General features: G+C 42.8%; 1 protein-coding gene and 1 long non-coding RNA gene across 7 annotated transcripts in view; one reads left to right on the forward strand and one right to left on the reverse strand.

The window, feature by feature from the left end:
- LOC146337126 (uncharacterized) overlaps nt 1-27769 on the forward strand; it is a 31856-nt gene that overhangs the window by 1348 nt on the left and 2739 nt on the right. The window contains exon 2 of the long non-coding RNA XR_014785360.1: nt 22-123. This is a non-coding gene — a long non-coding RNA (uncharacterized LOC146337126). The remainder of the gene's footprint in view (nt 1-21; nt 124-27769) is intronic.
- The window catches only part of COPS2 (COP9 signalosome subunit 2), a 30041-nt gene continuing 24354 nt past the window's right edge, over nt 22083-27769 (reverse strand). For all 6 annotated transcript variants that reach the window (XM_084817144.1, XM_084817139.1, XM_084817143.1 and 3 more), the window contains one exon: nt 22083-22847. Coding sequence is in view for 4 of the 6 variants with exons in the window: in XM_084817139.1 (XP_084673265.1) it covers nt 22703-22847 (145 nt within the window). In the remaining 2 variants the exon portion in view is untranslated. The remainder of the gene's footprint in view (nt 22848-27769) is intronic.

A 27769-nucleotide genomic window follows, 5' to 3' on the forward strand; every position in this document is an offset into this window, starting at 1 on the left:
GTTGTGTGTGTAACCCCACAGAACATCTGGAATTGAGGCTAAAGATCCAAGTTAACACATTTCTGTAGAAGCAAGTTCTAGTGATTTCAGTGGAAATGTAAAGACTAGCCATGTAGCACAATGGTAAGCATATTTATTCAAATGCAGAAGTTCCATTACAGTAAAATGTCCTTCCTAGTAAATATGCTTTGTTAGGGGTGCCACTTTTTAACCTGACAAATTAAGGCCAATACAGACATCATCAATGCACAAAACAAATTGTTTAGTATTATTTATTATTTCTTCAGCTTCATCAGTGCAGCTGGTGCTTTGCCAAGTAACATAAACAAAACAAACAAACATAGGAACTTATGATAAAAAAACTTACAATCCAAATCTCCATTACAGAGAAAGCAAGAAAGGGAGGGGAGGGAGATAAGGGTAACAGATGGAGAGAGTGATGGAAGATAAGATAAGGGATGAATATAAGCAAAAGCAGTTACACTTACTTACTTGGCCTTTTTTCTGCCAGAGGTTGAGGATTAAATAGCAGAGTCTAATGCTTCACAGAAAGGGTGGGTTTTGTGACCACGGTGTCATATTTGAATAGTTAAATATGAATTTGAGAAACAGGTCATTCATTCCTGATGATCATTATAGTAATAAACAGTATTTTCAGTTCTCACAGTGGAAATGACAAATTGTATTTCTACACAGTAATCTTCCGTTATCCTTTTTAAAAAAGCACACCAGCTATTGCTTTTTGTCTGTCTCTAGAAGCCTTCCTCTCCACCTGTAAACACACACAAATGTATTAAAACTGGAGGCAAGACTCACTGAAGTTTTCAGTGATATTTTCAAAGATAAGAGGGACAGATCCCATAATTCTGAGCAGAGGCAACTCTTGTCACCATGGCTTTACTGTTTGCTGACTGACTTAGGGCAAAGAATAGCCTATGTTTATAGAATCGCCACCTCCTTTCATGTTGTATTGAGACCTGAATTGGTACGGGTTGACCTGGATCACTTATTTAAAGTCGCCCTCAGTAATGGGCCTGTTAACCAAAAGCAAAGTCACATGTGTGATCAAGCTTTAAACTTAGAAAGCAAGACTAGTATCTTCCTTAACCACATTGATCAAAAATACTTCATAGGAAATGGAGGACAATTATGAAGTGAGTCACCTCCTGTTGATCACTTCTCTCAATTAGAGGCTACGTTTATGATCCTGTATGTTGTTGACTGTTGTTTATTCGGTCAGTTGCTTCTGACTCTTCGTGACTTCATGGACCAACCCACGCCAGAGCTTCCTGTCGGCCGTCGCCACCCCCAGCTCTCCCAAGGTCGAGTCCATCACCTCCAGAATATCATCCATCCACCTTGCCCTTGGTCGGCCCCTCTTCCTTTGGCCTTCCACTTTCCCTAGCATCAGCATCTTCTCTAGGGTATCCTGTCTTCTCATGATGTGGCCAAAGTACTTCAGTTTTGCCTTTCATATCATTCCCTCAAGTGAGCAGTCTGGCTTTATTTCCTGGAGGATGGACTGGTTTGATCTTCTTGCAGTCCAAGGCACTCTCAGAATTTTCCTCCAGCACCACAGTTCAAAAGCATCTATCTTCCTTCGCTCAGCCTTCCTTATGGTCCAGCTCTCGCAGTCATAGCTTACTATGGGGAATACCATTGCTTTAACTATGCAGACCTTTGTTGTCAGTGTGATGTCTCTGCTCTTCAGTATTTTATCAAGATTTGTCATTGCTGTCCTCCCAAGAAGTAAACGTCTTCTGATTTCCTGGCTGCAGTCAGCGTCTGCAGTAATCTTTGCGCCTAGAAAGACAAAGTCTGTCACTGCCTCCATGTTTTCTCCCTCTATTTGCCAGTTATCAATCAAGCTGGTTGCCATAATCTTGGTTTTTTTGAGGTTTAACTGCAACCCAGCTTTTGCACTTTCTTCTTTCACCTTCGTCATAAGGTTCCTCAGCTCCTCTTCGCTTTCAGACATCAAAGTGGTATCATCTGCATATCTGAGATTGTTAATGTTTCTTCCAGAGATTTTAACTCCAGCCTTGGCTTCATCAAGATCAGCACGTCGCATGATGTGTTCTGCGTACAGGTTGAATAGATAGGGTCAGAGTATATAACCCTGCTGTACTCCTTTCCCAATCTTAAACCAGTCTGTTGTTCCATGGTCTGTTCTTACTGTTGCTACCTGGTCGTTCTACAGATTCATTATATAGGTCGTTATACAGGAGGCAGACAAGATGACTTGGTATCCCCATACCACCAAGAACTTGCCACAATTTGTGATGATCCACACAGTCAAAGGCTTTAGAATAGTCAATAAAACAGAAATAGATGTTTTTCTGAAACTCCCTGGCTTTCTCCATTATCCAGCGGATATTGGCAATTTGGTCTCTAGTTCCTCTGCCTTTTCTAAACCCAGCTTGTACATCTGGCAATTCTCGTTCTATGAGTTGCTGGAGTCTACCTCGCAAGATCTTGAGCATTACCTTACTGGCATGTGAAATAAGTGCCTGTTCGAGAGTTTGAACATTCTTTGGTGCTTCCCTTTTTTGGTATGGGGATATAAGTTGATTTTTTCCAATCTGTTGGCCATTCTTGTGTTTTCCAAATTTGCTGGCATATGGCATGCATCACCTTGACAGCATCATCTTGCAAGATTTTAAACAGTTCAGCTGGGATACCATCATCTTCTGCTGCCTTGTTATTAGCAATGCTTCTTAAAACCCATTCAACTTCACTCTTCAGGATGTCTGGCTCTAGCTCACTGACCACACCGTCAAATCTATCCCCAATATTATTATCCTTCCTATACAGATCTTCCGTATATTCTTGCCACCTTTTCTTGATCTCTTCTGCTTCTGTTAGGTCCTTGCCATTTTTGTTTTGGATCATACCCATTTTTGCCTGGAATTTACCTCCAATGTTTCTAATTTTCTGGATGAGGTCTCTTGTCCTTCCTGTTCTATTATCTTCTTCTGCTTCCGCGCATTGCTTGTTTAAAAATAATTCCTTATCTCTTCTGGCTAACCTCTGGAATTCTGCATTGAATTGGGCATATCTCCCCCAATCACTGTTGCCTTTTGCTTTCCTTCTTTCTTGGGCTGCTTCCAGTGTCTCAGCAGACAGCCATCTTGCCTTCTTGGTTTTCTTTTTCTTTGGGACGTTTTTTGTTGCCGCCTCCTGAACAGTGTTGCGAACTTCTGTCCATAGTTCTTCCGGGACCCTATCTACTAAATCTAGTCCCTTAAATCTATTCTTCACCTCCACTGCATATTCATTAGGAATATTAGTGAGCTCATATCTAACTGATCTGTGGGTCTTCCCTATTCTCTTGAGTCTGATTCTGAATTGTGCAATAAGAAGTTTGTGATCTGAACTACAATCAGCTCCAGGTCTTGTTTTTACCGACTGCATAGATGTCCGCCACCTTTGGCTACAAAGGATGTAGTCAATCTGATTTCGGTGTCGACCGTCTGGTGAAGTCCATGTATAAAGTTGTCTCTTAGGTTGTTGGAAGAGAGTGTTTGTTATGCAAAGTGAGTTGTCTTGGCAAAATTCTATCAGCCTATGTCCTGCTTCATTTTGTTCTCCATGATCCTGTATAGATAATGCTAAACTAAAGCATGAGGATGTGCTTGCTGACATAGTTCGCTATCACTTATGGTTCTACCCAGCATTATTTTTTACTTCTGGTTATACCGCTAACCTTTGCAAGTACTCTCAACAATAGGCTGTGGGTATTTGCTAATAAGCAGCTCCATTTGCAGAAAAGGAAGCCAGAATTTGAACTCAGTATTCCAAGCTTTAAAGCTAGCATGTTCTCCATTAGACCAGTGGTTTGCACCCAGTTTGAATACTAGGAAAGGAAGCTTGAAAACATCACAATCAGTAACATCACTTTTTTTTTTAGCTGGGTGTAAAATGTTGAAGGATATATCCTTATCCATATAATTTACTTGTTGTTGTTACTTTTGGTAGAATCTAAATAGTGCAGCATAAAGTCTGAAATATTAAATACATTAAAATAAATAATTTTAAAACTATATTTTCTTTGCATTGGGTACTGGCAAAAAGCATTCCAAAGACAACTGGCTGAAAAACGGTGCACCAGCATATCGCAATTTTAAATTTTTACTCACCATAAGATGATACTTTAATATTCTTTTATTATTATTTTATTATTATTTGCATTTCTATACCACCCTGAGCCTCGTGTGGCACAGAGTGGTAGGTGGCAGTAGTTCAGCCAAACCTCTCCCCACAACCTGAGTTCAATCCCAGCTGAAGCTGGGTCCCAGGTAGCTGGCTCAGGTCGAGGTTGGTAAAATGCGGACCCAGCTTGCTGGGGAAAGGTAGTCACGACTGGGGAAGGCAATGGCAAACCACCCCGCTATAGTCTGCCATGAAAACACCAGCGTAAGCAGGCGTCCCTCTAGGAGCCAGCAGTGACTCACTGCTTGCACAGGAGGAACCTTTCGTTTCCTATACCGCCCCATAGCCGAAGCTCTCTGGGCGGTTTATAAAGGTTAAAATGTTAAATACAATATCAAGTTTAAAAGCCATTTGCAAAAACGCACATAAAAGCACACAAACAATATACAAACATATAATTTTAAAAAATTGAACTATCAGACGTAACTAAAGACACATCCAGGACTGATTAAAACTCATCATGTACTGCCAAATGCCTGGGAAAAGACGTAGGTCTTAACCTGGCACCGAAAAGATAATAATGTTGGCGCCAGGCAAACCTCATCAGGGAGCTTGTTCTACAGATGGGGTGCCACCACTGAGAAAGCCCTCTCCTTTGTTGCTGCCTTCCAAGCTTCCCTTGGAGGAGGGCCTTAGATGCTGAACGTAGTATATGGGTAGGTTCATTTCAGGAGAGGTGTGCCGTCAGGTATTGTGGTCCCAAGCTGTGTAGGTCTTTATAGGTTAAAACCAGCACCTTGAATTGAGCTTGGAAGCATATAGGCAACCAGTGCAAGCAGGCCAGAGTCGGTCATTTTAGAAATGATTATCTGGTATGATTATGAGGCCCTTTTGGTCTCAGAGGAGAAAAAACTTCGCTGCTATCCAGTTTGCCTTTAAGGACTGCCCATGTGAAGGATGCTGCATAGGGAAAATACAGCCAGGACCTAGAAGTGTGCCATCCAAGGCATGCTCAGTTACGTCAACATCAACAGTGCTAACCACTTATTTGGGAGGGGGAACCGAGCTGTCCTCCAACAGATCACCAGCACAGAGAAGATTGTTACGTGCAGTAATGGCGATACAATCTGCTGCTGTGTATGAAAATCTGTGACTCAGGGCTGAAGTGAATACAGTGGTATTATGTGTACTGTTGTAGAAAGTTTTTTTGTGTGTGATGGAAACACAAGTTTGTGTATGCCCCTGCAGTAGGCTTCCAGAATTTAGAGGTGCCAAGATAATGATAAGCCAGATCCAGGTTTGCTTACAAGGAGACTTTACTGAGCACTTACAGCGCACAGGCGTACCCAGTGGTTGGATCAGACAGCTTCTCTGAACCTAGAGACAAGGAGTAAAATGGGTTTCATACCATACATGTTAGCAGTGAGGCAGCATGACAGAAGCAAACATTAATTAGCGTTCATCTGCAACTTTCCCAGCATAGACTAACAATGCTTGTTCAGGAGGAAAACAATCAGAACTTTCCCACTACAGACACCTGTAGCTTAACATAAACATAGCCTTGCTTCTCAGGCTCATCCTAGGCCCTGATAAGACACCAGAGCTCGTTAGCATGGAACGTGCTGAGGTGGCGATATCGACCTTTGACTCATCTTACCAGCCGAGAGGCCCACCTCGCAAGAGAATTGCACTGATAATGAACCAAAGCAGAGAGCATTATGGATCTCTAGGCCCCTCTAAAACTACTGGTGACTTGGTTACAGGCCTGGGGCCATTACAGTTTGGAACCCTAGCTTGGGGGAAATATGGCAAGGGTAGGGATGGCAGGCAGTGGAATAGTTAAACCACCCTCCTCCGACTTGCCACTTGTCTGCAGTTTGCTTCCTCCCAGCACTGCTTTGTAGAGGAGAATATACTGCCCAATAGCTGAAGCTCTCTGGGCAGTTCACAAAAATTGAAACCACAGAGTGCAGCATAAAACAATATAAAGTATGAAAGCTTAAAACCACAATATAACAGTACAACCAGAATAAAACTTAGGAGCAATACAGATATTTAAAATACAAATATAAAATACCAGAGCTAAAAGATTAGGTAGCTAAAATGCTGGGAGAATAGAAAGGTCTTCATGTGGCGTGGGAAGGAGTACAACATAGGTGCCAGGCGAACCTCTCTAGGAAGCTTATCCCACAGCCGGGGTGCCACAGCAGAAAATACCCTCTTCTGGGTAGCCACCCACCTCCCTTTCTCTGGCGGGGGCTCCCGGAGAAGGACCCCCTGAGGATGATCTTAGGGTCCCGGCAGGCACATATGGGAGGAGGCAATCCTTCAGAGACATGGAATAGGAGCAGAATGTGTAGCTCCACCCTAAGCAATCTTGAAATGTTTCAGGTAGAATGTAGAAGCTAAAATATGACCTTAAGTTTACATGCAAAACCAGAAAGGCCAGTTGGCCAGAAAGTCACTTTGGGCAGAGTCCTAATCACAATCCCTATTTTTATCAAATAGTTTTTGAGAAAAGAATGTCTTCCAGCCCTAAAAAGGGCCCCCACAACAACATACACTTATAAAACAGAACAGCATCAATCAGTTCGAAGATAAACTAGTACAAAGTCACACACTTATAATAGCGACCCAACAAACCAGGATGTTTATCCAATCCATCATTTTGAGAATCAAGCTGTTAGTTTCTATATACTTCTAACAGAGAAGCCCCTATCTGGACAGGGATAACCCAGCTTCAGTAGTTTATGCTCTGGTAACCTCCAAGTTCGATTACTGCAATGCGCTTTACATGGGGCTGCCTCTGAAGATGTTTCGGAAGCTGCGGCTTGTGCAAAATGCAGCAGCCAGATTGTTGGCAGGGACCAAAAGATCTGAACATATAAGATAAATTCTGGCCCTTTTGCACTGGCTGTTTCTAAGTTTCTGAACCCAGTTTAAGGTGCTGGTTTTGACCTATAAAGCCTTACACAGCTCAGGACCGCAATACCTGATGGAGTGTCTCTCCGAGTATGAACCTACCCACATGCTACACTCATCATCTGAGGCCCTCCTCCAAGTGCATCCTCTGAGGGAGGCTTAGAGGATGGCAACAAAGGAGAGGGCCTTCTTGGTGGTGGCCCTTCTGATTATGGAACACTCCCCCAGTGAAGCCAGCCTGGCACCAACATTGTCATCTTTTCAGCGCCAGGTTAAGACTTTCCTCTACTTCCAGGCATTTGGCAGCATATGATACAATTTTGAATGGGTCCCGGGATTTACTATTGATTTCTACACGATTGTTATATTTTGTACATTGGTTTTATATTATATATTTTTAGGGTTTTAATCGCCTTAAACCGCCCAGAGAGCTTTGGCTATTGGGCGATAGAGAAATGTAATGAATGAATGAAATGAATATGCTAGGAGTTTGGATGTGTTTTTTTTGAAGGAAGAACACTGAGGGGAAGGATTTACATAACCACATTTTTCACCAAGGTGATTCTTTTTTCAGCAGTCATTTCATGGTTGCTATCCTCATGCATGCCAGTCTTGCGAATGGTCCCAACATCTGTTCAAATTATGGGCCAATCCATGGCTTCAAAAAGTGCTTAAAAATCAAGGGAACTATTCAGTGAACTGCACATGTATTGAACCATTCATAAGACCAGATTGTACATAGAGACTGCAAAAAATCACCACAGAATGGAAAAATGACTTATTTATATAGCATTTTATCTCAGTAATCCTTACAATAATGCTTTATGTAGGTCAGTCCTGTTCTCCCCATATGGCATACGGAGGGAGGGAGGGAGAGAGCTCAGGCTGAGGCCACATCTTGAATTTATGGCTAAGGCAAAATTTGAACTAAGGACATCTGCTCACAGCCCACATATCAAGCGCTATGTTACATTGGCTCTGGGACTGGTATCAGGTGTCTGCGTTGTTGGTTACCTGCTGAGGCCTACAGCGCAGTAGGGCCCCCACTGTCAATCCTGGAGCCTCCTGGCCCTGCTGCTCCTCCTCCTTGCTGTTGCTGCGTGTTTACATTTCCTCTCTGTGGAAGCAAGCAAGCAGTCAGGGGCAAGGTGAATGAGCAGTAAATTCTGAACATTTTCTCCTCTTCCTCTGGAAGGTGGTGTGGATTGGAGTGGTGTGGATTGGCCAGAGGGCAAGACAAGTGAATGGGCAATGGAGAGGAGGAGATGGGCCCAGTCAAGGTGTGTGTGGCGGGGGAGGCACTGAGAGCATCTTGTCTAAGAGCCCCTCAAACCTGGAACTGGCACTGTACTTGTTGATGGGTAAAAAAAAACCCTTGCTAATGTGAAGTCAGCGTTAAAACAGTCGTACCGGAAGAAGTGTTCATTGAGAGGTGGCTTTTCCCATCTGTGATCATTTCTTCATGGGAATTCATTTTCAGTCTCAAGGTCTTTTTGTTTCAACTTTTATTGATATAATTATGACTGAGAAACCCAGTGAGATAATTAATATATTTCCTGGTGTGACTGACTATGCAGGTGTCATGTTCTTTAATTAGTGTCTTTAATGTGCTAATTAGGGCTTTCAGTGCACATGTATGTCTGTTAGTAATATAGGTGATAAAGAGATGTTCTCAGGTTAGCAAGACAACATCTGAAATGACCTGGCTTGGTTTGAATATAAGATCAAATGTAATCATTTGTTCAGCTTGGAACACAGCTTTGTAAAATTCAAAAAACTTACATTTTCTTCCAGTAAGCAAAATTGTTGGTGATCAGAAGCCCAGAAAAAGGACCCTGTTGCCTGTTAGTCTCTACAGTTTAATTTTATTAGGTATGCTTAACCAGACAGTCTGATCCAAGACTAAATAGATGCAATAGTGCCTGTTCTATTCAGTACTAGTAAGTCCACATCTGGAATGCTACATTCATTTGTAAATGTTCCAAGAAGAAAGTTGATGTGACAATCCGGGAAGGTTACAGAGCAGAGATAGAAGGATCATGAAGCATGCAGGAGATTAACGAGAAAAGATTGAAAGAGTTGGGTGTGTTTAACATAATGAAGACAATATTATGGTGGGTAATGATGACAGCTGTCTTATATTTAATAGTGTCAGAAAGAAGAGGGAGAGTTGTTCACATATTCAGCAATAGGAAAAGAAACTGTTTTAAACTTACAGAAATGTAGATTTCTGTCAGGCTGTTATCCTCTGCCTACTTACCTAGGAATAAGCTGCACTGAACACACTAGGAGTTACTTTCAAGTAACCTTGCATAGATAGGACAGAACTGCAAGAACTTTTTTTTTAGTTCAGCAGAGGAACAAGCCATTTAAATAGCAATCCTAACTGGACATTTGGGAGGAAGTCCCATTGCATGCATAGAAATAGTCTATAAGTAAACCCCTGACTGCTTCCTTGAAGATCTTCAAAGTAGATTGAACAAATATTTGTCAGACTGGTACATTTTGTTATGCTTCAAAACTCTGCAAAACCTGTTTAACCAGAGTCCATAGCAGGATAAGGAGAAGTGACATGTATACCACAGTCAACATTGGCTCTATCTTACTAAAGTTGCTGAAAAACAATCTGCAAACTAGATATGACAGCTTAAGACTGATACACAATCAAACAGTGCCATCCATTACACATTGATTATGCTTCAGTATGAACCAGAGATCTCTGTCTGATCATGGTCTTGAGACCCGTGCAAGTTCCAGAGTGATATTGATGATAAATTGAACTGCAACACACATTATCTCTAAGTGGTTGTTGTCTTTTAAGGAACAGGAGAAGGCACAATTCTTTCTTCCATTTCCCACTGTTTTAGGCTGTTTTCATATATGTGAGGCTTAAAGCAGCATTGCACTTTGGGGGCATTATTTATTTTAGTGTCTGCTAATTGATAATATAGAAGATGAAACAGAGGAGAGGCATTTGTAATGCAAATAAACAGTCTGGACAATATTGTTTTAATTCATGTTAAAAAATATTGAAGCAAATGAAACGCTTTAAGCCTCTTGCGTAAAAATGTCCTTAGTTATACAGACCAACCTTACATATGTTTTACTCAGAAGTCAGTCCTTCTGAGTTCAACAGGACTTACTTCCTAGTAGGATTGCAGCCTTAGAGAAACCATATTTTCTGTTATGGCAGGAGGCTGAATTAGGGAATTAGAATCCCTCCCAACTGATACGATGCTACAATAATGTTAATGTTTTTCCACCTCTGTTAATTTTTCCCTATCTGATAAAGGGGTGTATCTAAATCTATATAGCTATATCTAGATAATATCAAAAGCACTTAAACCCCTGCAATTTAAGAGGAGGATTTCGTGAGTCAGTGATAAATGCAGGACTGTAAGATGTAAGCAAGAAGACAACCAAAGTTAAGGCTTCATAACTTTTCAAAGTAAACAGTTGGATAGCTCTGTAACCCATCCGTTGGTCCTTTGTAAATTATCCTTGTTTTGCCATATTTGTGTATGTTGTACTTCTGTTACGAAACAACTCATTTAAAACCCAGTTGCTGCTGTTCTCAGAAATGTGGGAGAACCCATCCAGTGAAAAATGCCCACTAGAAATAAGACCTGAAACAACTGCCTTCTTTGTAATGCCCATCAGGATTTTTATTTTGGAATGCAGTTCAGCTTGTTAGGAATCCTACCCCAAAGAGCGCTGACTGTCAAGTTATAGCCTGTGACATTTTTCTTAAGATACTTGCTTAACTGTATTTAAAATAAATGTATTGCTACAATGAAAATGTTCATTGTACAGTTTTCTTTTATGTTCCAGAAATACATACCCACATAAAGGTCATTCCCCCCTGAAAGAGGCTGTTATTCATGCTTTGTCAACAATGCAGTTCTTCAGAGCTAAACTGGGTAGTGCTTTCTGGTCTGTTTTTATTATATAGTAGCAAAATGCCTGTCGTTGTGATGGACAAATTCTATGTGTGAGGGAGGGCTTGCACATTGTACAGACTCCTAGTGCAATATATTTCTTGGTGCTCTAGACATAGAGACACACTGTACCCTTCCTGCAGGATCCTGTGAAGGGTGAGTAGAACCCACCATGATTAGAGGAAGAAAACAGGTTTTGTCCTTGCGTCAATATTGGCATCAAGTGCGGCATTTATTCTTCCCCATAGGAAACCTTTCACTTATAAGGAAGAAATTAAGGCACTTGAACCAGGCCTGATGTCAGTACATGGCACCCTTGAGCAAACCAACAGAGTTCACTGGCTGGGTTTAGGAAGTGCCATTTCAATTTCCCACAATGCCACCAATGTAGGTTTGCTCCAGGGCATTGTGGGAAATTAAAATGGCAGCTCCCACCCAGCTGTGATCAAATGCTGCCGCCGCCGCCTGCAACATGGTCCCTAAATGCAGTGCTTTATTTTTGTTCCATAGAACCTAATGGCAGCTATTTATTTACATAAGAAGACTTAAAAAGGTGCAGTCAAGGGCATCACTACTGTGGGGCTCAATATGCTTCTTGTTACCGGTGAACCCAGAATTTAGGTGGGGAACATGTTTGGCTGTCTTTCAGATGTGGCCCAGCTGAGAACAACTCATTCATCTACATATTTCCTCCTTGGATTTGATTTGTTTGATATAATGGATGAAATCTTGGGAATGTTAGCATGTGATAGAATCACTTTCACATTCTGCTTGTGAGTTTCCAGAAGCATCTGGCTGGATGCTTTTGGAAATAAAATACTGGATTAGATTAACCTTTGGTCTGATCCAGCAGATAGTTCTTACATACTGATGCCAACAGCACCACCACTGAGGAAGACAAGTCATTCCTCAGCGGAAAGTATCTGCATTGAACGGATTGCTCAGCACAACTCCCAACAGAAGCAAGGGGAAGAAATGCTGTCCCATCCACTGGGCAAGAGAAAGACGCAATCATTTCCAGATTATATGCACACCCTGATCAGCATAGCCCATGTGCACAAAATGAAAATGGGGGCCTCTGTTCTCCTGATGCTCCAAAACCCATCCAGTCAAAGGCCCACCAATCCTGATATTAGGGCAGATGCTTTTCTTCAGGGACACCTTGGTGTAGAATGTAGACACCAGGTGTGCAGATCCCATTGCCTGTGCTGGTCCTGCAGTAGTCTCCAGATTATCATAGGGAGGGTCTAGCATAGGTTTAGATATATTTGTATAGCATATTCCACCTCTCCTCCAAGAAGGTGAAGGTAGGCTAGAAATAAAGCCACATCAGTGCACAGAGGGTGGGGCGGAGCTGCCTATGTATTGTAATGTTTTCCAGAGTGGCACTCCTTGATACTTTGGCCTTGACTTGTACGCTTCTCAAATAGCTCACAGTGGTGACCAGTTAAGGCATTGTTTTTCACATGATCGGAGAGCTGCAGGCTAGCACCCTTTGCAACAACTCTGGGGATGTCATTCTTTCTCTGGCCCCAAGGCGCTGAGAATGCTTTTCCCCCCATTAACTAGTTTGCTCCACCAACAATGGGGTCCAGGAACAGCGCATTAGTATATAGGAACCTTGTACTGTAATTGCAAATGTTGTAAGATTAATTATTGCTTCGGCACTGTTCAAAACAATAATGCTACATTGTGGACCAATGTTTTTGCAATTTGTTGCCTGCCTTGCACATCTCTCCCTTTCGTGCAAGAGAATCCCCAGTAATACAATTTGCATGAATTGTAACACACTTTCTAAAACTCTGTTGCAATTTTGATTTCATTTACAGTTCAGTAGAGTTTGCAGAACATATCTTCCAAATACAAGTAGACAAAATACTGGGCTTGGAGATTTGGTATTTGGAGGGGAGGGAAGTGGTTGTTTTATGACACTTAGCGTGTAAAAAAAAATGACAAGACTTTTATTTACTTCCGCAGTCAGGTGTATGCCAGACCTCATACTGAGTTGTATCATTAGTCCACCTAGCCCAGCATTGTCTCTACTTCAGTGTTTCTTAACCCTACCACTTGAAAATTGCTGGGGGTCTCAGAAAACCACTTAGTAAACTTTTCTTCTTCTACAAATCAAAGCACATATGTAACTCATATTTTAATACCTATAGTCTTACCTTTCTAATGCAATAGGTGTGCCTGCTTTTGTGAGCAAAGTTCTGTAAAATGAGATGTGATGTTTGTTAACTTTAGCCTCTTCTGTGTTTGGAAGTATGGTGGTTGTCAACTTTTCTTAGAAAATATTTTAAATAAATAAAATAACATCTGAATAGAGCCTGCAGCTTGCCAGTGGTTCACAGACCACAGCTTGACAACATGTAGTCAACACTGACTGGCAGCAGATCTTAAGGATTTCAGATTGGAGTCTCCCAGCCCTGAGACATCTGGGGTTGAACCTGGAATGTTCTGCATGCAAAGCGAGTACTGCACCCCTGAGCAACACCATACAGTAACCTTGCTGAAAGCTAAGCAGATTCGGATCTGGGTAGTGCCTGCTTGGAAACCACCTAGGTACCATAGAATGCCTTGAATAGCATGGATATAAATGAAAGGTGGGGATGAGATTGGATCTGAAAAACAGATCCAATCTGTTTGTATTGAAAGCTTCATCCTCTCCCACGTCTTTAGTATAAATGCTACACATTGGGAGGCAATAATACAACAAGTCTAAAGAAGCTCACTCTGGACCCAATGGTACTAGAAAACCACCACCCAGTAAGAAATACCCCTTTTCTAGGGAAGGTACTTGAGAAGGTTGTGGCAGAGCAATTGCAGGCATTCTTGAAGGATACTGATTATCTAGACCCATTCCAGTCTGGGTTTCGATCTACTTATGGGACTGAATCAGCCTTGGTCGCACTGACGGATGACCTTCATCGAGTGAGGGACAGGAGGAGTGTAACCATGTTAATTCTGCTCAATCTCGCATCAGCTTTTGGTACCATCAACCATGGTATCCTCCTGGATCGACTCCGTGGGATGGGCATTGGAGGCACTGTGTTACAGTGGTTCCAGTCCTATCTACAGGGCCGATTTCAGAGAGTAACACTGGGTGATTATTCCTTGGCCCCTTGGCAATTGGGCTATGTGGTTCCGTGGGGTATCATCTTGTCCCCAGTGTTGTTTAACATCTATATGAAGCTGAGGGGAGCGATCATTAGGGGATTTGGAGCTAAATGCCATCAGTATGCTGATGACACACGGCTTTCTCTCTCCCTTTGACATCTGAATCAGGTGAGGCTGTGCAAGTCCTGGGTCAGTGCCTAGATTCAGTAATGGCTGGATGATGGCCAATAAACTGAAGCTGAATCCTGGCAAGACGGAAGCCCTGTAGGTGAGTGGTTCCTGAGTGTGGGAGATAGGCTCATTGCCTGTTCTGGATGGGGTTGCACTCCCTTTGAAAGATCAGGTTCGTAGTCTGGAGGTACTCCTAGATTCATCACTCTTGCTCGAGGCCCAAGTGGCTGTGGCGGCTCAGAGTGCTTTTTACCAGCTTCGGCTGGTTCACCAGCTATAGCCTCTCTTGGATAGGGATAGCTTGTTCACCGTGGTACAGACATTCGTAACCTCAAGACTGGATTACCGCAATGCACTCTATGTGGACTGCTCCAGAAGCTGCAGCTAGTGCAGAATGCAGCAGCTTGGCTGTTGCCGGGAGCTGTCCCTTTTCAGAATGCAACTCCTTTGCTGAGGGAACTGCACTGGCTGCCTATTCGCTACTGGGCCAGGTTTAAGGTTCTATTAGTAGTGTACAAAGCCCGAAATGATCTGGGACCAGGATACCTGAGAGAGGACCTTTTTCTTAACCAACCTGCCCAGTCACTGAGGTCATCAGAGGGCATTCTCCTGGTCGTTCTACATGGACCAATGGCCCGACTGGAGTTCACCAGGAGAAGAGCCTTCAATGTGGTAGCCCCCTTCCTGTTGAATTCCCTGCCTTTGGAAGTCAGGCAGGTGCCAACACTGTGTTGCTTCTGGCGCCTCCTGAAAACATTGTTATTTCAGGAAGCCTTCCTTCAGTGACTGGACACAGTTTTATCAGAACTTGGTTTCTTTTTAAAAATAGTAATTTTAACATGTTGTTTTTATTCTTTTATTCTATCTGCTGTCCAGTACTCCAAAATCATTTGGATGTGGAGCAGTATACAAATACTGTGAATAAATAAATAATGCATAGTTTGTATAATTTGTTTCAGTTACAAGACTTGTGTGTGTGTGTGTGTGTGTGTGTACACACACACACACACACACTCACATATGCGTTAGGATTTATTCAAGGCATTGTAAACCTGACATCAGCTTTGGCTATCCATACCAGGAAATCAGACCATGAATCGTTCTGATTCAGTCTGCTTTCAGGTTCAGCTGTGACTGAAGCTGTTCCAGTTTGGTTCTAGCCAAAGCTTGTTGAGCTTTCGTAACTGGTCCAGTACATCTTCAGAATTGGTACGGTTCCAATTCATATGGGAAACCTTAAAATATGACTCGTATTATGGTGGTTGCAAGAGTGGATTGAACTGATGGGTCTAATTTGATACAACTAAATGTCAGCTGTAACTCATAAAGTATAGAAAGCATGCATGAAATTAAATATTTGAGTTGCTGTAAACAATCATGGACATTTTTGTAATACTTCTTCCTTTAAAATTGAGCTTGTTTGTATTTAATATATATGAACAGTTGAAAAAAGTATGCATAAAATAAAATCAGCTAGAACATTCAATAAAACATGTACTTAATTTATAACTAAATTCACATGCAGCCGGTTTTAACCTGCTTTCTGCTTTTGAATCCTTTAAAAAGTACCGAGTAGTAAGCCTTGACAAAGGGAAAATAAGTTAAAATCCATCCAGGAATTTAGTTTTGCATGGTCATTATTCATTCTGGTTGGGTCAGGACTATCCCAGTATTATTTATTTACTTACTATATTTATATCCTGCCTTTCTGCCAATGCCAGGGCAGTTAAAATTTAATAGATGCAATACAAAAGGGGAAAGGGATGGGGGGGGGGGACACAAGAGGAAAATAAGCAAAATTCAGGTATAACAGTCACTGTATGAGACAAGTTCTGGGAGAGGATGAGCCAAATGGCAGTTGGTCCCAGCCAAGCCAATAGATGGGGGCTTGCTGTCTCACCTCTCCCTCTGTTTGTCAATGGAGACAGTTCTAAGAGGAGGAGCAATCCAATAAGGAACCCAAATATTGTTAGGCAGGCTTCCACAACCTGGTGCCTTCCATATCTTTTGGACTACAACTCCCCTCAGCCCCAGCCAGCATGTCTAATGGTCAGGGATGATTGGAGTTGTAGAGTAAACCATGGAGGGAACCAGATTGGAGAAGTTTGTTGTTAGGGTTCTGCTTGAGGTCAGAGATGTTCAAATAATCATTCTGGCTCTGGGTGTGTGTGTGGGGTGGGGGAGGGGTGGGGGTCATTTTTAAAGTTCAGGATGAGGCTCAGTTTGACTCCTGCCCTTTACATGGTGCACTGGGTCCACAAAAGAAATCACACACTTAACACCATGTCTAGATTGGCTTTTAGAAACCAATACAGTGCTATGGACAGAAGGGAAGGATGGCATACTCTTGCGGCAGCCTCAGGTGAAAAGGCTCTACCTCCTTTGCAACTATGATCTATAACACAGATGGGTAACTTGTGGCCCTCCAGATATTTTGAACTACAACTCCCTTCAGCCCAAAGCAATATAGCCAGTGGTGATAGATGATGGGAGTTGTGGGCCAAAACATTTGGAGGGTTTTATAGGATCAGGATATAAATGCTCTATGGGATCAGGACGTATATCAAGGTGAATACAGTTTTAGAGCTTCCTCAAACATAAGAAAATTATGTATAGGCATTGAGGTTGGGACATAGACTTAGGCCCGATTTGCACCCCTTCAATTCTTTATTGAGGATCTGCATTGTCTTCCTCATCCTCATGTCTAGGCATCATCTTTAGCATGGGATGATACTGCCCATTTCCCTGACTACACATTTCTAAGATCACAGTTGTGGATCCAGAGAGATTATACTGGGGACACGTCATGGATACCACCATATCCTCACATGGAAGTTGATGTGTCGTGCGTGTATTTGCACTATGACCACTGTTACATGATTTGGAGGAGCTGCATGTCTTGAAGTGATATGTAGGCAAATCCATTTTGTACAAATCTGCCTTTTGCGTTACACAATTCTCCCCTTCTATTCTTCAGGCAGCAGCTTGTGCAAGGATCAGTCCTAATAACCTAGGCCAGGATTAGTGATTGCGACAGTGTTAACAACCTTGCAACAATAATACTTTCTCCCTCTAAATTATATGCTACTATCTGCTCACAATTGTGTAAACAGGATCGGTTGTTGTTTGCCTTACATAAGGAGTTGTTTTGCCAGTAATGGTCATGGAGTCAGATTTGCCTTCCAGGTTCTGATCCTCTTTGGTATCTATTCTGTCTGTGCCTACCAGCAGAACTGTACACACTGTTCATGGTCTCTTGTGGTTCCTCTGTCAGGAGGTGTAGGAGGGCTTTATAGATTCCAACTTGAGAAGCTGGATTCCAGATACTCCTCCTCAGAATGCTGTTTTGCCAGCTCAGCAGCAAGAACGGAACAAGGCTTAAGGTAGTGAAGAATAGTTTTAAGGATGAATTAAGGCTGCAGTCCTAAACACACTAAGATGCAAGTCCCATTGAGTTCTGTAGTTTACTTCTAACTAAACAAACATAGGATTGTACTGCACAGACGGTATGGTTTTAAGACTAATTATATATAAACAGGCAGGGCAACTGATGGCACATGGACTGAATCTGGTCTCCAGGGCAAATTTATCTGGGCCCTTGCAGCCCTGCCAAATTTTAATCAAAACAGTTACATTTGCCCATAACAAAGATGCTACTGTTTGGGGTGCCCAAGGATTATTTGGCCACAAGTCAAACACAAGTTGTAAACTTATGCCTCTTAAAGTAATTTGTCTTTCTTAAGGGTGCTTACATCTGTGCTAAATTGTGGCCTGTATTTTTATCTGTTTCAGGGTGGTGGTGGTGTTGTTGTTTTCTATCTCTAAGCATATAATTCTCACTGTAAAAGCAGGCCCAACACATAATTTTGTAAAAGCCTGAAGGAAACCCCCCAAGAGGCATTAAAACCATTTTGCCTACTGAACACCATTTCATATGAATGCACAGCTGCATCACTGCTGTGTTGTTACCCAAGTGACTATACCAGGGATGGGGAATGTGTGGCCCTCCAGATGTTATTGAACTATAATTCCCATCATCCATGACCATTGGCTATGCTGGCTAGGGCTGATGGGAGTTGTAGTCCAACATCTTCCCCATCCCTGGACCTTACCAAGGATGCCATTCCACAGAAAACCCATTTAGGCAAAATGTTCCATTTGTTTCCCTTCATGAGGACAAATATTTGGGAATTATAGTGAAATCCACACTATAACCAGGGCTGTATGCATGCCACAATTCTAGAGAAGGAGCTCAGAATATGATAATGGGTGCAGAGTTCTGTTTCCTGAGGGAGTTCTTTTAAAAGCAAGTTTCTAGCCCTTATGAAGACATGCTTGAAAATCTGCAGAATCAATGCTTTACTAATCTCTCAGAAGCCAGAGGAGTAGCTTGATAAGATTGCTAGCAGTCAGAAGGTGCAGTGTTAGCACTTTGCTTAAGTCCTTGCCTCTGTGAATGACTAGCAAAACCACAGTAAATTATGCAAAAGGGTAAACATTATAGAATTATGCAAACTATGCACAGCACATTGGCTAAAGCTGCATAATTTATACAAGTCAGAGAATTTATCTTTTTGTGGGGAACTTTGATTGTTTTCGCACATAATTTTAATTCCTAACACGCAGGATACAAAGAGCTCTGACTAGACAGAACATGGAGGAGCTATCCCCTAATCTTTCAAAGGATGCTGGTGTTTTTTGTTCTTTTTATAAAAAGCCTTTCCTTGTCAATACCTACTGAAGAAATCCAACCATCCAATTTCAAACATGCCTTTTGGCTTTTACCTTAAAATGACAAGCCATTTGCCAGATTTATGTAATGTTTAATGGAAGGGGGGAATCCATTTAGATACACAATATGTAATTCAACACTGGACAAGATTTAAACAATGAGAATTTTAAGAAAAAAGGCACAGTTGTGATTTACTGGAGTGTTGGCAGGGGCGGGGGTGAGTGGGAGAAATTACATTGCAATTATGTTCCATGTACCAGTTTTTGAAAACTACATTCCTACTTCATTGACCATTTTTTCGATCTTTACTGCAGTTTAAATGGGATGAGAAGCAGTGAAAACGGGCATAGTTGAAAGAGGTCATTTAGGCCATTGAGTCCAACCCCCTCCTCAGTGCTGGAATCCAGTTTAAACTATCCCTGACAGATGGCAGTCCAGTGTCTGCTTGAATACCTCCAGTGACAAACATATTTCTAAGTCTTGAAAGTTTTTCTGAATGCTGTATCTGCACGGCCACAGAGAATGCTACCCTGACTCTTGTGCACACACACATTCATGCTTGCTCCTCCAAAAGTTGTATTTTCTTCCCTGAAGTATAAGCTCTTTACATTTTGCTGAATACTCCCCCCCCCGGTAAATTTTCAAAAATATAGGTACATCCCTAACAAAAATTTCTGCATGCAGTTCAACCACATGCTGAACAAAACAGGATGTAGACAGCAAAAGAAATGCAGAAGTCTGTGTGTAATTTCTATATAATTTCTAAAATTAAAGACCTCATCCTATTGATCTATGAATTATAGGGCCTGCTAACGTGCACAGGGGGAGGATGGTTACGGTAACTACAGGGGAGCGGTAGTGAAACGACACACGGGCCTGTCAGACAACTGGGAGCCATACAACGCTGTGTGGTTCCACTAACCACCCCCTCTGTAGTTACCTGGTGATCTTACTGGAGTGGTTAGCGCACATCCCAATATCCTCCACTGCACGAATGGGCTCCTGCTGGCTGAAATGGCCACATGACCATAGAGAAAGTCCATGGTGGCTAGAGCTTCACCCGTAGTGGTGGATGCTGTAGCTGACATCGTCTATGGTCACAGCCTGGAAGTCCTTCGGAGCCCATTTAAACTACCGGGGAGCCCGCCACATGACACAGTAAGCCACCCCGGTGTTCCTTGACCTTTTTGCAGGTGTCGGGGTGGCTAGCAGGGGTGGCTTACTAACCATGGGGAACGTGGTTTTCTCCCCACACACGATACGCAAAGCCACCATAGTTAGCAGAAATTCCCTAACCATCATGGCTTTGCGTTACCTGCGAAATTCCCTAACCACCATGGCTTTGCATTATGTGCGAAATTCCCTAACCACCATGGCTTTGCATTACGTGTGAACAGGGCCATAGAGTTATTCTTGGTTTTGTTCCACTTCCCCAAGCTGGGCAGCCTCCTTCTACTGTTCTGTATTAGCTCTGATTTCAATGAGAATATGGATACATCCCAGAAAATGTTTATTACACTTGCTCTTGCACAAATTGTCCCATTCTCTTCAGAGACACAGATTTCAATCCTATGTACACCTACTTTTTAATCTGCATTGCAATATTTGTATAATGTTAATTGCTATGGATCTTAACTGCTTTATTACTACATCTGTATTGTGATTTCATTTGGTTGTACACCACCCTGAAATCCTAAATGGAAAGCAGGACAGTATAAAAATATTTTAAATAAATACTTGAGAATATGTCTAACTGAACACAAACTTCTGACTAATCATGTATAGGACAAAGCAATCAGGTTGTTCAGTAAAAATCTCCACACTGTTAACAGCTTTCAGATACACAATTTTTAGGTCAGGTTGGGAAAGGTTCTAGATGTCCCCACATAGCACTGAACTATTCATCAGATTACCTACATTTGGATTTTACATTTGGATTTCACTTCCACAGGAAAAAGACATGGGTGGCTGGGGATGTTTGGTGCTGTAGTCCAACACATCTGGAGGGCACCAGGTTGGGCAAGGCTGGCCTTGTGTCTAGAGAAACCTTGGATGTATCAGCTATGATAATGCTTTGAAAGAACCCCAATTGTTTTCTTTTGGAGGGCTAAGAATAATCTTCATTCTTCCTGTCGTCCTCATATAAAGGCCCAGTTCCACGTCCATAACCATCAAGTGTGGCTCTCAAATGCTGGCCTTTGTTTTTTAAAGACCCTTCTTATGCATAGTCTAGTTTTCCTTTTCTTTTTAAAAGAGTAAACCACGAACATCAACTTTGTACTATTGGCCCATCAGCCACAACTCATGTTTATCCAAAACCAAAATAAAAACAACTCTTAAGATGTGCCAAGACAACAGCAGATATGACATATGTCCATTGCCCTTTCTGCAAAACTATTCAATTAGCAATGCTTAATCAATAGCGTTGCATATAAATACTGTAGAATAAAAGACAAACACACATGCAAAACATAAGGTGATAGGTGCAATCTGCCAAGCTGTTGCACAGTCACCAATGATGCAATTTTGACCAATCACTCATGCTAGGTAATCAGGAGAATCCCACAGGCTCACCTGTTCCCCTCCCCTCTTGTGGGTGCATTCTCCTCCTCCCTTTCAGTTTCAGAGCTAACATTACCTCTGCACTTGTATTTTCATTAACTACACGTAGCCCAAGCCAATTTGCAAACCCATTTTAACCCCAGTTGCAAGCTGTGATTTGGCACTAACTATGGTTAACGGTATAGATTTCACACTGACAATGGTCACTGCTGAAACTGAACAGGAAGTGGGAAATACCAACGGGAGAGGGGAGGGTTGCACAAGCCAGAGGTGTGTTCTTGACAGTCTGACCATAAGTCACGTAGTATAAGGCCTGCACCAAGAAAAGCTCTTTGTCAGATCGAGGTTGTACAGAAGCAGAGCTTGGTGGATGGTGCCCCTGATCTTCAGAGTGCTTTCATAATACAGGCAGAAGGCAGCAATGCTCTTCCTGATTCTCTTAAACACAACCCAGTCATACAATGGAAAAGACGTCAAGAAACAAAAACTTGTACCATTTCTGAACTGCACTGTTTATTTTTGCTGCTTGAAACCTAAGTGACAGTATGCCACCATAATTACGGGGTTTCTTCTAAACCTTTACTACACTGCAGATACAGAAATATACGGACACATTTTTGGAGAACTGACATTTTGCAAAATGCAGCAAACATTTCGATTTATACATGAGAAAAGGGAAGTGTTCAAAAGGGTATGCATTTCAAGTTATTGCAGGTTATTTTTTGTGAGATTTTTTTCTGCAGGTAAAATATGTTTAAATTTAAACCAACAGGAACATGTCAGTGTATTTAAAATCATGACAAACAAAACCTTCTCTCTGGTCACTAGTTGCCCCTTGACAGATTATTAGGGTGTTGCGTGGTGAGGGCACGATGTCAACACAGCATAAATCCCATGGCATTTTGGTTTTCTTCTGGAGATTAAAGCTGTTTTTCTTGGGATAAATGCAGCAGCAAAACACAAACCAGCTGATCAAAAAAGCACTTCTGCCATTAACTCCAATAATTTCAGGGCACACCAACCGACAGGAGTTTTGCCATTCCCAGTTTTTAAGGTTTACATCACTGCGCTGTTGTCTTAAGTACATTTTGTAATAGCCTGTTCTCGGTTAAGCCAGCTTGCTGACTACAGCCTGGTTGAGAGAATTTAGTTGGTTGGTCCATTTATCTAATGCAGTATACCGTGCTCCACCTCTCTTCTGGTGATCTAGCTCAAGGAGTTGATTGACTTGATCGATTCGGCCATGAATAGTACTAAAATAAGAAGCAAAAAAAGTGTTTAAATGTGTCATAAAAATATTAAAACATCACAGACTGATGCAGACTTACTAGTGTTCCTAATCTCCTAACCATGGCCAGGAGATCAAGAGCAGCGCAGGGGCTCACACAATCCTTCCCCTCTTCATTCACTTCCCTTTCTGGAGCTCACTGTAATACAGTATTACCTCTGCACTCATATGAATGTTAACCACAGTTCATTACAAACCAGAGTTTGCACACTCCAGTTGGAATTAGCCATGGTTAGTATAACACTGGAGCTGATGTGACTTTGCACTGTTGTCAGTTCCAAAAAGGAAAGGGTGGAATTCACAAGGTGAGTGCAAGCCCATGGGGCATTCCTAATCTACTGAACATGGTTAGGAGATCTTGAATCTGTCAGCATCAGGCCATAGTTAAAATACAACAGCAGATACAATCTAATTGAATACCGAAGAGCACGCTTTAGTTGAGAACCTAAATGGCTATTTGTATAATTTATTGGTTTCTGAAGGGCTATGTTCTGATTAAAGACCAACTCCAGACAAGTTGGGAAACTATAAAGATGAGAAAATCAGAACAATGCAATCACAACATACCTCATACAGAGGTGCTCTTACTAAAGTCACCAGAGATGAATCATTTTTCAAGAGAGCAGGAGGCAAGCACTGAATAATGAATCAATGCTTAAGGATAATTTTCAGTAAAAGCACTGGAGATTTTACATATAGTTAAATTAGCTGAGGTGTTTTTTTTAAAAAAAAGGTTAATACAACATATTTTTAAACAATGGGGGAGAAATAACTGAATTTATATGCTGTGGTGAAGTTAGAGGTAATGGCAGCCCAAGTAATTTTATTATTATTAACAACATTTGTCTATTGCTCCACATCTAAACAGATTCCGGAGCAGTGAACAAGAAGAGATAAAAAGGCAAAAAGAATGAAACGTGCTATTAAAATTATTCTTTAAAAAACAAGAGTGGCAATAAAACCAAGACTGACCAACCAAGGAGAGCTTCCTGGAAAAGAGCTGTTTTTAGGCGGCGGCAAAAACAGTGCAATGTTGGTGCCTGCCAGACCTCCACAGGCAGGGTGTTCCATAGGAAGGGAGTGACCACACTGAAGGCTCTTCTCCTGATGGACTCCAGTCAGACCATAGGTCCATGTGGAACCACCGGGAGCATGCCCTCTGATGACCTCAGTGACTGGGCAGGTTGGTAAAGGAGAAGGCGCTCTCTCAGGTATCCTGGTCCCAAGTTGTTTGAGACTTTGTACACTAGTACTAGAACCTTAAACCTGGCCCGGTAGCAAATAGGCAGCCAGTGCAGTTCCCACAGCAAAGGAGCTGCATTCTGAAAAGGGGCAGCTCCCAACAATTACCGAGCTGCTGCATTCTGCCCTAGCTCCAGCTTCTGGAGCAGCCATAAGGGCAGTCCCACATAGAGCACATTGCAGTAATACAGTCTTGAGGTTAGTAATGCCTCTAGCACTGTGGCCAAGCTATCCCTGTCCAGGAGAGGCTGTAGCTGGCGAACCAGCTGAAGTTGGTAAAAGGCACTCTGAGCTCCCACAGCCACTTGGACCTCCAGCAACAGTGATGAATCTAGGAGTACCTCCAGACTACGAACCTGATCTTTCAAAGGAAGTGCAACCCTGTTCAGAACAGGCAATGAGCCTATTTCCTGGACCTGGGAACCACTCACCCCAGGGCTTCCAGTCTTGCCAGGATTCAGTTTCAGTTTATTGGCCCTCATCCAGTTCATTACTGGATCTAGGCACTGATCCAAAACTTGCACAGCCACACCTGACTCAGATGTCACAGGGGGACAGAGCTGTGTGTCAGCATGCTGATGGCACTTGGCTCCAAATCCAATAATGATCACTCCCAGTGGCTTCATATAGAAGTTAAAGAACACTGGGAACAAGATGGTACCTTGCAGAACCCGATAGCTCAATTGCCAAGGGGCTGAGGAATGGTCACCCAGTGTTACTCTCTGAAATCGACCCCACAGTAAGACCGGAACCACTGTAACACAGTGCCTCCAATGCCCATCCCATGGAGTCAATCTAGGAAGATACCATGGTTGATGGTATCAAAAGCTGATAAGAGATTGAGCAGAATTAGCAGGGTTGCACTCCCCCTGTCCCTCTCTTGATAAAGGTCATCCATCAGTGCAACCAAGGCTGATTCAGTCCCACAACCAGGTCAAAACCCAGACTGGAATGGGTCTAGATAATGCAGTATTCTCCAAAAGTCGCCATGACCCTGTCCAGTAACTAAGAAAGGGATATTTGCAACTGGGCGGTAGTTGTCTAAAACCATGGGGTCCAGAGTGGGCTTCTTCAGGAGTGGTCACACTACTGCCTCCTTAAGGGCAGCAGGAGCCACCCCTTTCCATAGAGGAGCATTCACTATACCCTAGACCTGCCCAGTCATACCCCCTCAGCTAGCTTTTATTAGCCAGGAGGGGCAAGGATTGAGAGGGCACGTGGTCAGTCACATTGCTGCAAGCACCTTGTCCACATCATCAGGCTGTACTAACTGAAACTGATCCCACAAAATCAGGCAGATGGTGGAGTCAGACACCTCAACTGGAACTGTGGTAACAGCAGTCTCAAGGTCTCTGCAGAGACAAGTGATTTTTTCCTCAAAGTGTGATGCAAAAAGGTCACAGTATGTCCTTGAGGGAACCAGGGCCCCATTTGTTGGGGAGACCATTAACAGCCCCTGGACCACATGAAACAGCTCCGTTGGACTGGCTACTTAAGGATGCAATGGAAGCAGCAGTAAGCCTTCTTTGCTGCTTGCACTGCCATGCAATAGGCACAGTTATATGCTCTAGACCATGCTCAGTCATCTTCACTTTGAGTCTTGTGCCATTTGCACTATAGCCGACATCCAGCTTGTTTTACTGACTGTACCTCCCTAGTACACCAGAGAGCAGAGCGAGCTCCACAGCGCTGGAGAGGGTACTCTGGTGCAATCAAGTTGATGGCCCTCAGCATCTCACTGTTCCACAGCGAGACTAGGACGTTAGCTGGATCATAAGCTTTCTCCACTGGATAATCCCCAAGAGCTTTCAGAAATCCATTGGATTTCATCAATCTCCTGGGGTTGACCATTCAAATGGTCTCCCCGTCCCAACAGGAGGGAAGTAACGCTGTAAGTTCAAATCTAACCAGGAAATGTTCTCACCATGACAATGGGGTTACTTGGACACCCCACCCCCAATTTTCTGATTACTCTTCTCACAGCTTGGAGCAAAAAGCAAACCAAACGCATGCCCTGCTTCATGTGTTGGGCTGATGACAGACTGAGACAGCCCCATGGTTGTCATGGAGGCCATGAAGTCCCAAGCCAGAGCTCCAGAGACAACCTTAGAATGGAAGTTGAAATCACCTAGAACCACCATCCTGGGTTCCTCCAACACCACACTTGAGACCACCTCCTCCAGCTCCGTCAGGGAGGATGCTGGGCAGCAGGGTGCACCAGCAGCATCCCTAATCTGTCTCTATGGCCCAACATCAGGTGCAACCCCTCAAGGCCTGCTCCAAGGTGAAGTGGTTTCCTGGTGAGGAAGATGGAAGTTCTGTAATCCCTGGCAACTACCTTGTCCCCCGGCCCTCCAGGATATGTTGATGCTGCACCAAGTACCAGGTGGGCAGAGCTGGGTCAGGTCAACCCCACCTAGCTCACCCACCCAAGTCTCAGTAATATATGCCAGATCAGCCTTCTCACCCACAATCAGGTTGTGGATGAGTGCGGTCTTACTGCAGAACAATCTGGCATTAAATAACAGCACAGCAAGACAGGAGGGCTCAGTGGATGAGCTACCAGTAACATGAGAGCTGGGGGTGGGGGGAACAGTATATAAACATCTGTGACCCATTCTACTCTGATGTCCCGACCTCCTCCATACCTCCTTCCGCCCCAAATCACTAGGACAGAAGCACCATCTCCATGGATCTCTGTAGTTTCTAAACACATCCTTGCCACACCAAAACTTCCCACACATTCTCAATACCCACTCACAACTCAAACGCACTCTCGACTCCAACCCACTGAACTGGCTGGATGTGTTTTGATGTAGAGATACACATAACACAGCTCAACTGAAGGCCACTAGCTGCCCATGTGACTACAACTGGATCAGACAGAGCTGTTGTATGGAACTCAGCAATGTCCAAGTCTTCGACGTACAAGCAGGAAAGGAAGAAGAATGCAATGAATTTAGGTAGCCAGGCTGCATTCACACTAACACCAGCCAGAGCAACTACTGGAAGCACTAGCTGCACTAGTGGAAGCTCATCAGGATTAGCTAACTAACACAGAGGAATCCAGCCAGAGTTCCAAAAACTGCTGAATAACAATACTAAGGTGATGGTGGATGCTGTTCTGAATGTAATTTTTGTTTGTTCTTAAACAAAGAAGCTTAACAAAAAGTACTCTCAACCATTCAAAACTCACATACTCCATCCAAGCAATCATCTACAGCCAACCTGACACAATCACAGATGATAACTTGTGGTATAACCAGCCACTGGTCACATATAGGACATCAGGCTTGTCAACCCGCCAGCAGCATTGATGCCAAATGGGGGAAAAACCTCCCCTGTGGTGGAAAAAATATAACAAGCTAAATAACTGACAGCTGAGTACCCTTTAATGGTACCTCAACCTTTGTTTACTCTGGTTAGCTGCCTTACCCAACCTAATGGTAGGACTGATGGGATGGGTTTTATGTTTTTAGGGATGCTTGGCGCATATCAGTACCATGATTTTGGAACGAGAGCCTCTGAATCAACGCTAAAAGTGTCAGGGATACTGACCAAATATTAAAATGCTGGAATAAAATCATTGGAGACCGTAAGATTTACTACTTCACCTCTGAAGAAAACGAGCTTTTACTTGTGTGT

The sequence above is a fragment of the Heloderma suspectum genome, chromosome 11, assembly GCF_057233095.1.
Source record: "Heloderma suspectum isolate Gila_16-S chromosome 11, 16-S_ref, whole genome shotgun sequence".
Lineage (NCBI taxonomy): Eukaryota > Metazoa > Chordata > Lepidosauria > Squamata > Helodermatidae > Heloderma > Heloderma suspectum.